We start from the raw sequence: 17,934 nt of genomic DNA on the forward strand, positions 1-17,934 counted from the left end.
ATCAGACCGTTTCCATCCCGCTGTGACACGTTCAAATATTCATTTTTTCCGTTGACCATCGAATAATGGAACAGACTGCCAGGTGATTTTATCAATGCGGGCACATTTGAATTGTTCGTTGAGAAAACTAAAAGCCTGTTCAGCCAGTGAAGCCCTCTAGGACATGTACCAAGCCTTTTATTTATTTGTTGATTGTAATAAAGTATGTATTCTCCTGTGTATTTTGTTTTTGTGACTGTGCATTTTACATCGTGTAACCAAGCACTGTCTGCTGAACGGAACTGCAAAGTCCACTCCTCTATGAGCCTGAAAATCAGGCTCACAGTATTGTCAAATAAATAATAAATATTGCAGCCACGTAAAGAACACACAAACATTTATTCTCACAGGAAAATTAGATAGGTGTTTTGTTTCAGGTTGTTAAAACAAGCTGCCCCAATGCCACACAGAGGCATTCAGTAGCGCAAACGTAGAAACCGATATCTTAAATAAGAGTAAAAATACACTCTCTTTTTATCACGCATCTGCTCCATTAGGAAAGAAAGAGTAGCCGGTTCCGAAAAAAAAAGTATTCCTTCAGCTCAGATCTAATCAAATACGAGGGCAACTGAGTGCTCACCGAAAAAGCAACAGCAGAAGACCAGGGTGTAGGCGACCACTAAGATGACCTTGACGTCGACACGATCGAATATCCACCCATCCACGGGTTCCTCCGCCGGGGAGGGACAGCAACTGAGGTTGTTGGCCAGTCCCCCGGGCATCGCCGTGCAGTTCCACAGCAGCTCACTGGGGGACGGCGTCGAGTCGGGCCTCTCCGGAGGCTCTCGGCAGCCGGCGTCCATCGCTGGTCCGTCTGCGAAGATAATAAAATAAAATAGAAGCTTCGCCCTCTTAATCTCTTTCAGATTAGGAAGTTTAACAACACAGTTCCCACTTCGTTCCAACACAGTTCCCACTTCGAGTTATTGATCAATTCGCTCTCGCCCTACCATAAGCTTGCCGTCCCGGTTAGCCCAATTGGTAGAGCGACTGCTCCGGTGAAGCGGTAGTCCCGGGTTCGAACCCCTGACCAGGACGAATTTTTCTTTAACTACGAAGTTTCTGAGAAAGCTGTATAGCTTTCCTTTGTAGCCGTATGGCTGCGCTCGGGTGGATTACTCCCTTATCAAATCTACTCCACCTTGGGGGATTCCCCTAAACATTTGACCAACCAAGTTTAAAAAAGCTGATTAAGAAAGTTCAGATTATAATTTGGTGTTATAAAGCTACGATAGACACCGTAGCGGAAGGCTCCGGATAATTTCGACCACCTGGTGTTTTTAACGTGCACTCTCATCGCACACTACACGGGCCTCTAGCATTTCGCCTCCATTGCAATGCGACCGCCGTGCCCGGGATCGAACCCGCGCCTTTCGGGTCAGTAGCCGAGCACCGTAATCACTGAGTCACTGTGGCGGTGATTAAAGAGGGTCAGGTGAGGTCAAAGTTCTAAATATATACATTATTACCACATGATAGTCCTGGATATCCCCGATAAAATGAGAAGGATGAATTTGCTACCGGCGAGAATACCGCGCTCCTGAGGGGCAGTATTAACTGAGTATTTAAATACTCAATACTTCTGGATCTACAAGGTGATCCACTGTTAGGGTGAACACGCGAGTTTGTGGCCCCGCTGTTTGGAGCGCTGCCGTGCATTGAAACAAAGGGGACAGGACGGATGCGTTGGCGCTTCGAAGAGCGTGACCACGTACTCACAGGATCACCCTAGGAGTGGATCACCCTGCACTTTTTATCAAGTGTTGCATCCGAACAGAAGTTTGGGATGAATGCTTTCAGAGGCGCACATCAGTTTTTTTATCTGCGTTCCAGTGGCGTCGCACTTCAACGGTGCCCATCAACGGTCCACGCTGGTGCACCAACACGAAGATGTCATTCCAAACTTTCCTACATTTCAAACTTTCGGTCGAATGCAACACCTTCTCATTCTATAATTTATTTAAAAGCACTCCTGGACTAACAAAAGCGTGGATTCCACAACACGTAGTTTTTATAGCGGTTTTATGGTTAAATTAGTCCGCCACTGTATCCGCCTAGCTGAAAGTAGTTGTAGTTGTTAACTGTGGATAAAAGTGCAAATAAGCCCAAAAAATCTGGAAAAGCACTTCAATTTCAAGCCGCTGACTCAGCGTGCTGCATGGTTCTAAGCACGAAAAATTACCGCAGGATTTTAGAATGTTCGTACACGCCATTTCCTGTGACCTACAAAACTGCTTGGTGTTAGCGCAGAAGCATTTGATAACCCGAATTCGGCAGCGCCTAGGAAGAGTAAGCCACTAGTGTCAACACCTTCGCGCACTATTTCATATGAGGCTTTAGTTCCTTCTCAAGTGAAAATTTAAATATTCGCATTCAGTTAGCTGATGTTCGCGTTTGGCTGCCGACAAAAGGAACTAGCTGTGAATAAACCTTGTTGTAAATGTATAGGAAAGTTGAGCACGATGTAAACTCACGCGAATAACTTAAAACTCCCTTTATTCAAAGCAGTCAATGCGTTAAAAGTTAATCAGACATATACACATGTGCAAGAAGTGGTAAGATTTCACGAGCAAAGTGTACAGAAATGAATGCATACTGAAAAACATCTAGCGTAAGATATATTATGCAGTTATATGTGGGAGCAGAATGGATCAGGGAACAAACATCGGTTAAAGATATCTCAATCAAAAGAGAAGACAAAAAGGCCTCAGGCAGGGCCTGTAATGGGAAGGTAATATAATCGATGGGCTCTAAAGCTGAGTGAGTGGATTCTAAGAGAAGGCAAGCCTAGCAGGGGGTGTCACAGAGTAAGGTGGGCGTATGAGATGAGGATGCGTGTAGGGATAAGGTAGCCGCAGCTGGCTCAGAATGGGTTAACTGGAAGGATACGGGCGAGGGCTTTGTCCGGCAGTGAAGGTGCTTAGGCTGATGATGATGATGATGATGTAGTAAATAATCTGCTGGCAAGTCGTCTAGGGGCCCCAGGACTTGAGTAAGCTCTCTGAATAAAACCCACGGTCGATAGAAAGCATCTCATCGAGTCAGTCTTCTCCTTGCGCTGTTTTACTTCTCAGAGCGTCTGAGAAGTCACTCTGTAATTTAGAATCTAAATTCTGCAAATTCAACACGGTTCTGACAAATGCAGGGCGGTTAACAGTACGTATTATGTCTCCACGACTGCATAGGTACAAGCGGTTAACGAGGCAAGAAAGAAATCAAACCCTTGCGCGAAACTATGAGCCGTAGCCGTTAATATATGACGACGTCGACATTGCTGGGCAAAACCTCCTAATATCCTTTGCAAATAGGTACGTTACTCCGTGAGTGGCGTCTCATAGGCAAACTCCAACGCAGTCAGGTCGACGCTGTCATAAGATATCCCCGACGTTACGCTTTGGGATAGAAACCGGACCGGGCTTAGCTAGCTGACTAGATCCCTAACCGGCGCCGGCTTTGGAAACATCGGTGACTGACAGGGTAACAGATTTGAAGGAATGCTTCATGCATAAAAGAGCAGATCACTGCGGGCATACTGACTCCCACACGTTCGGCCGATGTATATGCGCAGCCGGACGGAGCAAATAATGGTCCTTCATCTACATTTGAGCCTTCTCCGGAGAAAGCCCTCCGTCTGGTGTAAATGAATTATGCAATGCGGTCATGGAAGTAGCTTCTCTCGTCATGTCGATCCCGCCTGGAATTATACGCTGCCACCTTTATGATATTTAGTAAATCTGTGCAGCGAGATAAAGCTTGGAGCCCACTAGAAATAAGGAGTGTGCAAAGCCAAACGTAGTTGTTTCAAGCCAACTGTAGTCCGCAAGAACTGAGGTAAGTTGAATGACGGAAGCCCTCCGTTGACTCAGCGCGCTCGGAGAAAATTAACTGCGTGGCAAGCACACTCCATGCGACATGCTCAACCCTACGAATGCCAATTAACGCCCCATAAGCGGCTATTTATTAATAAAGCATTAGGCGCATGGCGTTTAATCGCGCTCAATTAAACTGAGTGCTGAGATTTTAGGTGTCATCTTATTTGGACCAGACGTAGGTAATCCATCGACAGCAGCGCATGCAGCTTTTAAAGCCTAGCATGTGCCTCTATAGGACTAAAATAAAAGAATAAAATTGTTATTGCGCTCATTCAGTGCACGTCTACTCTCAGCAGATAAGTGCATTGCAACAGAGCCGCAAAAGAAAATGACAACACTTTTGAGAGTTCGTTAAGCAAGTGAACATTGTACTGTAAGTTGCTCACTCTTTAGAAGTTCTTTTTCAGCCTCTGTGCCTAAATACTTCTCTTGAGAACAGACGTAGCCCTTTTCGACTAGCTTTTCGCACTACGAAAGAAATTTATTTGTGGTATCAGCACAACTCGGTCAAAAACTTGCTGTACTTGCGCTAGAGATGCTGCAAGAGGAAAGGCTCCTTGCAGCCTCCACTGCACGCTTACCTCTGCCAAGGCAGCGAAAGGTCGTCAGCACTCGTGCTTCGATTATAGCACTTTTCACAGTCCGGAAATGAATTTCCTGCCAGGTGTTACCGGCGGTCGCACCTTTCTGCGGCCGGAGGTCTTCCGGAAACTAATTTGCGGCTTACATTCTGAACTTGTGTTGTGCAGCTCAGCACATTTGCAGCGGTTGCCTTCACTGCACCTTAAGTGAGCCTCTTTTTTAATGTTTAACCCGGCAGCACCCTCAGCAACATCCGCCATTTTGATACGGCACAGAAAATAAGAGTTTTGACGCCATTGGCTTGACTTATTTCCAGGGATTTGCCGTATCAGTGGAATCCACACCGCTTCTAAAAGTATTATTCTGAAGCTGCTGCTCAGTGATCACTCTGTCTATGGGGAAAATGCGCCGAAATGTTAAAAATAGAGCAGAAAAGCGCGCGAAAAAAAAAAAAACTCGAACAAAACGCTACAAACGACGTTCTGGTCTCGGGGTCTCAGCCCGTGGCATGTTCTCCCCTGGGACAAAGCATCCGCAAAATGTGGCGGACGGCTGATTGAGCCACATTAGCTGCGAGTGTTCAAGCGAAGATAAAAGCGCGCCTGTGTGGGAGGACGGCGAACGGGGAAAAACCTTCCCGGATGTCTCTTCTGCTGCCCTCGTCGTTTCAGTTTGAAGTTGCACGGATCCCAAGCGGCACGACCGAATGGGATAAAAAGTGTGAGGAGGGCTCACTGGCTTACACGCACACCCTTCATGAACTCTTCGCTTTTTTTGTTTCATTTTGCAAGCACAAGAATGTCGAATTGCGAAAGGGCCATCGAATTAGAATTTCGTGTGTATGGCCGGGCGATTTCGCGCCTCGACGGGTTAGCGTCACTCCTGACCTTAGAGACGGGTTTGAAACTTTGGGTCTCTCACATCACTCCTAGGTTTCGTTCATTCGTTCCTTCATTTCTTCCCCCGGAGGAAAGGGGGGGGGGGGGGGGGCTGCTTGCTATTGGGAAACATTTTCCTAAAGCTGCTTCTTTCCTTATTCTGTGTTTCGGTCTTTTGCGCGCTTTCATGGGAGTACAATCTCGGAAGTACAGAAACGTCTGCAGGGTGTTCTATTGGGGACAAAAGTTTACAGGACGCTTAAAAAGCAATCTGCATGCATGGGTGCTATGCCCGTCGGCACTAACCTCATTTAACCGGTACGCACAAAGGCGGGTGCTTTTGGCCTTCACCTCCGCTAGTTTCCCCTCGAGGTCCGTGATAACAACAGAGCTACGAGATTTTCTTATCACCCTTGCGTCCTGGAGACTTTTTTGTCCCCGTTAGTACCTAACAAGACATTTATTTCTTTCCTTCCACTGACCTTTTGTAGAAACAAACGCTAACAAGTTGTAAAGGCGAAGAAAGAACGGGCGCTGGCTATACTTGCAAATGAATGAAAACGGAATACGCCCCATCGCTGAGCAAAAAAAAAAACCAAAAAAACACATGAGCAACACCAGTCATTACAACAAAACGTAACGGACAAGCAGTGAAAGGTTAGTAAGAAGAATTAATTTACAGAAAGACTTCGGTGAGCTCACGCACGTTAAAAAAACTTCCTTTTTTAAGCATGTAAACGCTAGATGCACTAATACACGTTTCGCTGAGAGATTTCCGGATTTCAGTCGCTTCCAAAATTGTTCTTGCAGACCTGATCTTTGACACGCTCTAAAAGCGCTGCACAATTTCGAAATATGAAACAATCTGTGTAATTCTTGCGATAATGTTCGCCAAGTTTTTTGCAAAGTGGCCAGACATGCTTCTTTGTCCTTACGTTCAGACATCTTCCAGTTTGGCCTTCGGACACGCTGCACTAACGAAGAGGAAACGAATACAAAATATGAGTACCACTGGATATTTACGGTTCCCGCTGTTGTTTTCTGCGTACTGGTTTCTTGGTACTCTCGTGATCAGCTCTAGCGCAGAGCCTTAAAACCTTATAGGATGCGCAGAAAACGACATTAAATCCAAATTTTAAGTTAAATTTTCATGTTGTGCTAAAACATGTGCACAAAAGCATACAACGCAGTAGCACAGATTTTATTTTGTTTCCCTGCATGTCCAGCTTTCTCGGCAAAAATTTTTAAAATTGAAAAATTGTAAGACACTGTTATGGAAATAATGAAGGTTATGGTCCATTATTCTGATATGGAGCGAAATCTCTCTTTTAAAGTGTTTCCATCGATTGCATCGAATAGTTAACACTGCCACAGAAGAGCAATGGGGAACGCTTTTGACAATAGCAATAACGTGAATAGAAAAAAAATACAAGGCTGCTGTCATGTGACCTGCGGTTATATTGATTGTTATAGTGAAACCTTACATTATATGGAAAAAAAATGCGTTCATAAAAGGCTTCCAGCTCGAAAATGCTTTTGTCCAGAATTGCTGGGTATGGGTCGTGCAAACTGGCTGTGGAAATTGTATTGTTTTTGTTTTTTTGTTGTATTTTCTCGAAAGCCACTGCGACCACTACAAGAACATCGCCAGGGAAACCAGTTTCCGTGTAGTGTTTTAACGGGGAGGCCAATACTAATTCCTAGTCTAGTGTTTTAACGGGGAGGCCAATACTAATTTCTAGTCTATGACCACAGGACTTGAGTACTGCTGGTCGTAAAACATACAGTTGCTACTCCTCACTCTATAAGATATTTATGAAATCTTTATTTGCCTTCAAATACAGATGGGGGGATCGTAGAAAAAAAAGCTGTCCTTGGACAGCTTGACGGGTCCACTAAGATATAAATGGGGGAGGTCGCACGGCAGTGGCGGTTTTTTGAGCGGTGGCTGATAACTCCAGCATAAATGTCCATCACAATTAAAATGCAGATGAATTACTAAAATTTAACGGAATCTGAAACGGGTTGCTGTAAGAAAAAAGTTCAATGAATCCTTCACCTCACTGAATCAGTTTCGGATCGACTCCGGAATTAAAAGCAAGTTATCTCCAGGATAATGTCCAAGAACAAGGAAGCGGCTGGCATACCTAAAACGCGGATAATGCGCTCACCGCCTAAATAGAAAACAAGCAGGTGACAAAAATTTTCAAAGAGATTTCGCGCAGCACAGGAGCAGCACTTGAGCCAATGGAAATTCTACGTTTCAGAATACAGAAATCTCCTCTATGGCTAATTGCCGTCGAATTTAAATACAGAGAGAGCAGCTTTTAGAAATATCTCAGTACTGATACGGTAAACATTCTGGAAGAAGACAGTTCCGCTTTCTTCAGTACACTCCATTCCTGTTAGGAACAGCTCGACATGCGGCATCGAATAGAAAAGTTCCACTTCATTGCATGCATTCCAATTTTACGCATATTAGCACACCTGAATAAAGAAAGAAGGTGTAAGTCCTGATTCACTTAAAGCAGCGTGGGAAGAAAAAAGACCATTCTTTCCTAACGTGGCGAAAACTTCTTTGAAGGCCGGTTTCGTAATGCTCTATCTTAATGAAGCAGAAGAAACGAGTTATAGTGCGCGTAACGCTGCTTACCGTCGTGCTATAAATTATAGCTTAGCAGATATAAGTGACAGTATATGCCAGAAGGAAACGCTTAGCATTCACTCAAACTTTCTAGGAGATTAACTTGAGGCTTTACGAACTTATTGCGAGCAGTTCCGAAGCCCCAGTGCGCGCACTTAATGAGCCGCATTTTCCGTGTGCCCGGAAAACACACAGAGCTAGGCGAACGGATTACCGCATGAAGGATGGCTTCGTCAGAGAAGACCCAGACATTCGAAGTAAATAAATGTCATGGTGAGAAAGAGTTGAAGCAAATGTGGGCTGATCGTTTCGAGCACGCGATCGAGCGTGACGTGTTCATTGATTTTCCTTGGTTTAGCTTGCCGTGAGAAAGCTAGCGCTGAATGAAGGTCTTACGCTTCAAACTTCAGGCTAATCCTTGTTCATTAATTTTTTTTTAATTATTGCGCGCCTGTTTTCAGTTCCCTGCGGGCAGTTGAAGGCGGTAACCTCTGTAACAAATTTTTAGACTAGTGATAATTCGAAGCAATACGAGAGTTTCAAAGTTTGAGTACGGTGTGGCATGTTGACGGGCTAGTTGGTTTTGCATCTTGAAACTTGGAAAAAAAAACCCACCTAGGCGCAAATAATTTCACAAGGACACAAAAAGAGACGAGGAGATGGCGCCTGTCCGTTGTCTCCTCGTCTCTTTTTGTGTCCTTGTGAAATTATTTGCGCCTAGGTGGGTTTTTTTCCCAAGTTTCAAGAGTACGGTGTGGCGCTCGCTTATTTATTGCGTGTTGCTTGCCATCATCGTCTTGCCTCACGCAGTCGTTTACAGAGTGGGTGGACAGTACAACACGAACAGCATTGAAAACAAAAGCGTGTTTTATGTGTTTTTCTTGCTGCAGCGTATCACCTCTGGGTTAAAATACGAATCCGCACCACCGTCCTCAATTGCAGCCTTAACTGCCTTGTTTTTCTGAATGCGAAGACCAAGCGTTTTTCGATGGCCATGAGCGTCTCTCCATGTTACAGGAAACAGACGTCAGACTACTCGCCTGAACCGCAGCCGGCTACTCTCCCATTCACACTGTTTTTCATGACACCAGGCCGCTTACTTGGTTGTCCACAATTAACTGAGAAAAGAAAAAATAAATGATTCGAAAAGTATACAAAGGAGTGCAAAGTGGTATCAACTTAAATGCTCGAAGATATCACCATTTTTTTTTTCTGAAAAACAAAGAACTTATTACAAAAATAGTAAGACTTGACACCGATCAGTAGCGCTTTAGTTGTGTCACTTTTAATCATCATGATGATGGTGATTATGGTTCTCGTAGCCGTACTCTTTGGAACGGGTCAGCACCATGTGACATAGCGCCCCATTTCGCGAGGAATGGTAATAAAATATTTCGTTCTTGAAAAAAAACATATTTTTTTCAGAAGAAACCTCTTTTTTTTGTGCTGTACAGCACAACGCTACAGTCTCAACAGCCCGAATTATGAAATTTCAACATTTCTGTGAGTTTCGCATCAACCTAGATATTCGCCATGCTCAGATGCTATAGACGTTCTATTATGAAAAGAAATAACAGAGACCATGAATAATTGATGACGCATGGGGCGATAAAAACTGCCCATCACATCATGCCACAAGAAATACCACGTCTTGTGTTGTTCTTACCGCTGCATCTCTCATATTTTCTTTCACACTGTCGTTGGCGTTTCTGGTTACGGGCAATCCCAGAAACCCTCATCGAGCTCACCCCGGTTCATTTCGATCAAAAAGTTTAATCATCAGATCAGGTTACAAGGTCACGTGACGTCTCCCACAGATAATGATTTTAATCTCTACCTGTCACAGTTGGCAGGTTGCTCATAATCCAGTGGGCCGGTTGACACCTGCCAAGGTTGGCAGGTATTGATTACGAAACAAGGTCACCTGACCTTTCTCGAGCAATCAGCGAATTCCGTCTCGGACACCGGCGGAATTCAGGTCTGACGACCACTGTGAAGCTATCACATTAAAAATGATGGCATGGGAAAACGCACACTTACTAGTCACTTATTCAACAATAGAAAGTAACGTAGGGAAACCGACTATCTAGACGAGGGTCGCTCCAACAACACTCTTTATAGCTTATCGACTAGAGCACGCAGAAAATGGGACTGTTGTGAAATAGACAATAAAGAGTGAGACCTTCTCTCTAAACTTGATGAATTGTTTTTACAGTTAAGAAAAATGGCACCATGTTGTGTTATTAGGCAAATGCACTTTCTTAAGCACTTCAGTCACCGCTAGAATGCCAAAGCTCAGATGCAGTAAACAACCCGGAACTTTTCCAACAGTGTGATGCTGCTCCTAGAAAGTATGAAAGCATCCTGGCTCGTGCAACTAGCTTGGATATGCTGGGTGCACCAGCAAAAAGAGCACCGTCGCGGAAATAAACACACTCTTAACTGTTCGTGCACCCATTCAATCTTTTTCTATAGCTAATATAACTAACACTCTTTCCTTAAGTCAACCTCATCTAAAACTTTAAACACACAGCACTCGCCACGACTCAGCCTGTTTTGATTCCTCTTCATTGCTGGAATGGCGTGCATTGAGGAGTGCTTCCGAGAAAGGGGACAAGTTAAATTGCTTCGAATGAGCCAAAGAGCTTAAGAAAATTCACTAGGAAACCGCAGGCCAGTTTCTCAAATGTCCGAATCGATTTGTGATCTGTCGCCACTTTTCCGCGGGTCCCGGCGATAAGAGCAAGATAGCAAGGCGCAAAGCAAGGTGGACGAATGTGTTTAAACACCGGGAGTCTGAGGGTCGCCACTGGTATAGCAAGGACCAGATGAGAGGCCTTAACAATCCTGAAACCAAAGCAGAAATGACTGCAATCATTTGAATGCCCGCTTCCAAAGCTTCGATTTCGGCGATAGAAGAATCGCAGCTTGCATTCGTGCGGCCTCACATCGCGGGTTGTTTAAGCGTTCTATAAGTGCCTTTCATCAGAAAAGCAGTACCGGTTTATCACAATAACAGGAAGTCAATAAATAAATTTCCATGCACTTGTTAGGTCGTATAAACAGAATGTTGCGAAAGCTCTATTTTATCTCTCTGTAGTCAGCAGGCTTTAAAAATTTATTATTGCTTTGAGACAATATAGTTCTCGTGCCGCGTTCCTTTAGGCCAGACGTGAGCGACAAATGTCAGAAACTTTATTTACGATGTTCTGAAAATCTAACGAGATAAAGTAAAAATTCGGGTTTCTTCTGACGTTTTGTCTCAACATTTGCCAGAATCTGCACGCGCGACGCGGTGGCGCAATAGAATAGTGTTCGGTTGTTCTCAGCACGAGATCGGGGGTTCGATTCACGTCGTCAGTGGCCGCATTTCTAATGGTCCAAATGCAAGGACGCTCGCGTGCTAGCGGACACTAAAAATTTCCATAGAATCCAACTCAATTCGGAGCACTACACTGTGGTGTCAGTTGTAGCCTATTCGTGTTTGTGGAATGAGACAACACCCGAACAGTCCCCACTACATCGTAAATGAGAGTTTTGTCCTTTAAAAAAAAATAAATACTAACATCGGCAGGTTATTTCTAGCCAATTGTTTGCATATAGCTTAGACATGCAAAAATAGTAGCTTAACAAGGAAGCTGAAGGTGACATCAATTCTATCACGTTCTATCACGATGCAGGAAGTGACTCGTTGCTACTCAATTTATCATCAAAACGATGTGTCAAGACTGGTAGAAGGTATGTCTATGTTGGCCCGGGCCTGTCATAGATAAAATGTTGCGCAAGGCTTGCCAAGCGATACTTTTCTAAGTGCACGTTAGTAAGGTCATTAGAATGATTTATGAGCGCAGTGTGTATCCTGAATACATAGATCCTCATTTATAGCTCGTTTCCATGGTTGGCACCGGAAGAGGAGTGTCTGAGATTGCAATTGGCAAAACCCGGAGGGTAATAATTTTGAGATGAAGATGATGGTGATGACGATAGGGTTATGGCCTTTATTTTCTTACTATTTTTGATTTCCGCACTAAAAAAAAATGTCTATATTGGACTCATTACATTCCTTAAAATACCTACGTGAGAAGCATAGTCAGAAAACCAAAGCCAAAAAGCATAAACAGTCGCCATCGGAAAAAAATTTAGGGGTGCACTTTGTCGACCTTAAGTGCGGTGAGGCGCAAGCCTTTAGAGTGGTGTTGCTGCTTGTATCACTGATGTGTGGTTAAGATGTTAATTAAGTACACAACTGTTTGTGAATCTTAAATGGCGGATACACTGCAGGGCGTTTGGGAGGCATCCGTCTGATTCGACGCCTTTCTGCAAACACTCTCCAGCGTCCTAGACAAGGAGAACTACATATGCGTTGGCAGGAAGTAGCGTAGCCATTAGCACGCTCGGCTGCGGAACGGAAGGATGGTGGTTGAAATTCCATCGTGCACAAAGATTTTCTTTTTCTGGTCTGACTAGAAAAAGCGTGACACCTCTGCTTACAATCTTCTGCTGACAACTTTCTGTAGACAACGATGAGGCATTAAAGGCTCTCGCCTTAATATTGGTATTCACCCCGTATGAACACCACTTTTCAGTCCCGACGCCCACCCTCCCTTACGCATTTCCTCAAACTCCAAACTTCCTTAAAATCCCATTATAAATGGGCACGTGCCGAAACGTTCGCTGTCTGAAAACTTTCGAACGGGTTTCACCGCGCCGTTAAACTGAAGCAGGAGCTGGAACGCAGAAAGCTTCACTCCTTGAGTCAACAGTAAAGCGTAAAGAAATGCGGGCGACGTGGATAGGCGATCGCTTTGTGTTAAGCCGTTCAGCCCGTGCCTGAAAGTTGGCGCCAGATGCGGCAAGCAAGCCGGCAGTTCGGTATTATCGCGCTTGTGTGCACTGCAGCTCAGACTCATACACAGGAAAACGAGTTCTCCGTAGCGTAAGACTGGTTTAGCCTGAAGTATTATGGATGCGGGGAGGTTTAATTATTCACGACAATGGAGAGCATTTGAACGAAGAAAATAGAAATTGTTTTTACTCTCATATTTTATGTCCCCCTTGAGATATTAATAAAGGTTTTCTCGAACTTTTCGCCAAGGTTTGAATACTAACAAAGGAATAAGATATGATACAGTGCCTCGATTATGAAATAGTAGTTATTAAACCGTTTGCTCTATTTCTTGCTGGTTGCCAAGGAATGCAAAAGGCAAAATTTGCTCGGAACCTGCTCGCACTAAATAACTTTTTTTTCGAATAATATACGATCCTACAAATAAATGGTGCAGTTTGTGCTCTAGTCTTCTTGTGTGCAAATTTTTGAGGTAAAAATGTCAAAGCTTTGCTTGCGCAAACAGAGCAGGCAAAGTGTTCCGATACTTTATTTCTTCTTTTTGTCCAGCTCATTTTATGAATGTTCAACAAACCTGGCAGGCCTAAACAGCGTTGGCGGTTTCATTACTGAGTATAAAATTGATCTTTTTTTTTTCATAATGCGATGTTGATTGCATCAGGACACAAAATGGTACGTAATGATAGATGAGGATGCCTAAATAAATGAGAAAAGGTTCGCTGATCTAATGAAATCGAGCAGTGAACGATGATGAGGTCCTTGTGTTCAAGCGTTGTATGAAGCACTATTGTTCGGCGAAAGACCCGCTGCCGGCATATCGGAGTTAAATTTAACGCTGTGAACGGCCTGACCATGCAATAAGCTTCCATGTCCAATTCTCCAGCCGCCTTGAAGGCGTAAGCTCAGCAATTAAGGAACGAAGGGTAGAACAACGTTTAAGAAGTGGTAAACAAGGTATAGAAAGTAGGTTCCTTGCCCGGGGCACCGTTGCTAGGATCATTGCATGCTTGCAAATAACCGTGTCCTCTAAAAGCCAAAAAAGTTATTTTGAAGCTGTTATATGGGGCGATACCTTAATTTGTATATTCATAGTTCTATTCTGAATTCTGAATGTTACTGGAAATTTAAATATTCGTGCATAACCGCTGAAAGGGGCTTCTTATTGCGCAAGATTGCAGGGAACCGCTACACCAAGGTTCCGAATACAGTTTACCGCCCATCTGTCCGCCGGTTTGTGGTGCCCCGAAGCCCTATGTTGCACGTACTGTGCTTCTTTCTTTCTTCCTTCCTTCCTTCCTTCCTTCCTTCCTTCCTTCCTTCCTTCCTTCCTTCCTTCCTTCCTTCCTTCCTTCCTTCCTTCCTTCCTTCCTTCCTTCCTTCCTTCCTTCCTTCCTTCCTTCCTTCCTTTCTTTCTTTCTTTCTTTCTTTCTTTCGTTCTCTCTTTCTTTCTTTCTTTCTTTCTTTATTTATTTATTACTTTCCTTCTTTCTTTCCTTCTTTCTATATTTCTTCATTTCTTTCTTTTCTTCTTTCTTCCTTCCTTCCTTCCTTCCTTCTTTTGCGTCTTTGTGCGTTTGTTTATTTGATTCTTTCTTGATGTCTTTCTTCTTTGGTTTTCTCTTGCTTTCTTTCTTTTCTTTTCTTCCCTTCTTTCTTGCAATCTTTCTTCCTTTATTCCTTTTCTTCCTTCCATTCTGTCTTTCTCTCTTTCTTCCTGCCATCTTTTTTTCTTTCTTTCCTTCTTTCTCCTTTGGTTTCCTTCGTTCTTTAATTCCTCTTTTCGTACCTTGTTTCTTTCTTTCTTTCTTTCTTTCTTTCTTTCTTTCTTTCTTTCTTTCTTTCTTTCTTTCTTTCTTTCTTTCTTTCTTTCTTTCGTTCTTTCTTTCTTTCTTTCTTTCTTTCTTTCTTTTCTTCCCCTCTTCTGCCTCCTGCATTTATTCGGCAAGGCTATCGAAGCTCAGGCGCAAACCCAGAATCGGATTTTTTCCACCCATTTCTTTTATTCCCTAGTAACCTCCTTTTCAAACTTATGCATTACCCATCTATAGTCCATGGAAGAACCCTGCTTTCCTACGACGTGCTGAACACTCTGTCTTATTTGTAAGGGCTTAAAAAATACGCAGTTTTCCCAGCTGAATTATAAACGAAACAATGCATATGTGAGAGGAGACGCCGAGGCATCCATCATCACGTATGAATGCACTGGCCTCTGCAAACAGTAACTACCATTCAGACATATTAGGAGCTGAATAAAGTCCCTGTAGTGCAGAGGTGTGTTGTAGAAATTTCATTCGCTATCACCTTCTCATTTACAAAAAAAAATATATGACAGCTTGTCTACAACCCTCATGGCTTTCCCCGCGAACTCATACGATACGTTGCTGTGGAACTTTATTGAAGCATGCAGTAAGGGGGACATTATTCTGCTGTCAGGAACCCGTATACTGCAGAAAGAAACTTCTACGTTACCAAACGCTTCCGTTCTTCATTGAAATGAGGTGCAAATAAGCGTACCCTATCTGTCCAACACGCATACTGAAGAGTGGATCTCATAAATGAGATGCTGGACCAAGAATGTTTTCAGGTCCCTAATTCAACACGATATGCAGGACAGCGTATCTCATAACCGAGGCTTCAGTTTCGGTTATGAGATAAGCCAAAACCATCGAGTAACGGTTTTCACATTACTGAATGAACTGAGTTTTCTATTGTACACAGAATTTCTCAACGAACGCATGTTTTAAAGAGAAGTTGTTTATGAACGCATTTTTTTTTTCGTATATCGTAAGACTGCACCATTACAATCGATATACCGAAATATCCCTCCTCGGGGGGGGGGGGGGGGGGGGGGGGGGGGGCTTGTTGTTTTTTGCAATTTGTCATAAAGAAACGCTCCTCTTATGTTTTCCGTGCAAGTTTTGACTCAGCATGAGCGCAGGACAATCTTCAAAATCAAGATTTTGATACGCATTGGAAGATTGGGCCATTGCTATCAATATTTTCGTAACAGTTCATTACAATATTCTGCAGTTGCCGAGCAACTATTTAAAAAAAAACGCAGCCCTCTAGTTCTTTAGGGCTGTCTTAACGACTGGATGTGGGCGTGGGACAAACTTTAAAAGGAAGATGTTGCTGAGCATCACAAATTTAGGCCATTCCTATAAATACTTTCTTAACAGTACAATAGAATATTCCGCAGTTGTATCAAAATTATTTAAAAAAAACTCACCCCTCTAGTTTTTTAGAGTTGTCCTAACTACTCGGTTAGGCGTGGGAAAAACAAAATTAGGCCATTCCTATCAATATTTTCGTAACAGTACGATACAATATTTCGCAGTTTTCTAGGAATTATTTAAAAAAAATCACTTCTACAGTTTTCTTCAACTGTCTTTGCGACTCGTTGTGGGCGTGGGACAAACTTTAAAAGCAAGATGTTGCTCAACATCACAAATTTAGGCCATTCCTATCAGTATTTTCATAACAGTACAATACAATATTTCCCAGTTTCTTCATAGTTAAAAGTGATGTCCAGGAAAACGGAATATTTAGATACATCTGTGAAAAGCTGACGTGGTTTATTCCAGAGGAACAACATATATACTTTAGGGTGCCTTCTCTGTCTGAACCGTCCGCCATAGAGTTTAAAGCCACGAGAAATATTTCCTTGATGCAAGGTCAGAGAAAAAAGGCGCTGGTACCCCTAGCGGAGACAACAACGATGGGAACAGCAGTCGCAAAGCTGGGTAGTCGGTGGCTGCATAAACGGCTGCTAGCTGTCCGCGATCTCGCTCCGCAGTTTCCGAAACAAGCAACCACAAGTAGCCAAGGGGATAAAAAAATAACCAGACAAAAAAAAGAATCCACACTGTCCATTCTAGACCACTCAGTGTTATAATCTCCAGAGGGTCGTACGTAGAGCCGTGCCCGCGGCGTAGTCAGAACGAGGGCCATTCCCTATCTCCAGGGCAACAGCGGCACTGCCCTATGTGTGAAAAGACTCCGACCGGACGCGGAAAAGCATGAGGTACGAAGGACTGTGGGAGAGCTCAAGCCCCCTGGGGTTCTCATTGCTAAAGGCATTCGTCCTAACTTCCAAGCAAACACTCTTCCCAGTTGCTTAAGATGTCTTACAATGTTCACTCTTAAATTCTTTACGAAGGCGGTTCTTTTTTATTGCACAAGGACCTCGTAATGCTCTCTCGGCCGTTTTCTGCGCCCTACTGCTCTCTTTATTTTATAGAGTTTAACGGCTGACTCCTATACAGTGAAGCCTATAGCTTATGAAATAGTGTTAAACTTCATCCTAACATAAACGAGATCGACTTAGTGAGAAGAAATATTTTAACCACTTAGGTTTTAAGCTTTACGGATATATTTGTTGCGGCGCACGACTTTTATGAGTGCAACGTCCCGGTGTATTTATTACCATCTTTCGGCAACCATTATGAGTTTCACCAACGCTAGTACTGAGTCGGTAAGTTGCTGGCTCGGAAAATGAAGACCCAAGACAGAGCATTTCAGTGGGAAGCAAAAGTGTTTAGGCGATTGCTTAGCGCCTAGTGGAGGTTCAAGATGTTTCAAGACGGGCCGAGCATATTTATTAATTCGCCATTGTGAACTCGTCAACAGCATTCCCAGGACAGTTAAGCTTGCGTATAAGTTAAGCCTTCGTTAAACAACAAAGCCCTTCAGTTGCCGCATGAAGAACTTCCCCGGGTGAGAATTTTTATTTCAGAAACGTTAGCACGTTCATTGTCCCTCATTTCACATAGTAGAGGCGCCTCCAGCACTTTACTAGGCGCCAAGTTTAATACGTTTTCTGAGCACCGGAACCTCTCCTTCCCAACCGCCCTCCATCCCGCTTCGTTCACTTTGTTTGCTACCTGGAATTCACCACAACACTGTTTATGAAAGCGGAGTGCCTTAAGTAAGAGTCAGCCTGATGGCACATTTATCGAATAAGAAAAAAAAGTAAGAGTCTAGTAGATTACGTGCCGCAACTACACCTTCTCCCAACCACACGACAAACTTCGTCGCTTTAGATGACAGCGCATTTCAGTCCTCGCCAGGGCG

General features: G+C 43.6%; 1 protein-coding gene across 1 annotated transcript in view; it reads right to left on the reverse strand.

Annotated features, from left to right (window-relative positions):
- Positions 1-17,934, reverse strand: part of LOC149335555 (trissin receptor-like) — a 311,374-nt gene that overhangs the window by 14,424 nt on the left and 279,016 nt on the right. The window contains exon 4 of the mRNA XM_089552170.1: positions 620-853. Coding sequence (XP_089408296.1) covers positions 620-842 — 223 coding nt within the window. The 5' untranslated portion in view covers positions 843-853. The remainder of the gene's footprint in view (positions 1-619; positions 854-17,934) is intronic.

The sequence above is a fragment of the Amblyomma mixtum genome, chromosome 7, assembly GCF_055824585.1.
Source record: "Amblyomma mixtum isolate Tamu chromosome 7, ASM5582458v1, whole genome shotgun sequence".
Classification (NCBI taxonomy): Eukaryota; Metazoa; Arthropoda; class Arachnida; order Ixodida; family Ixodidae; genus Amblyomma; species Amblyomma mixtum.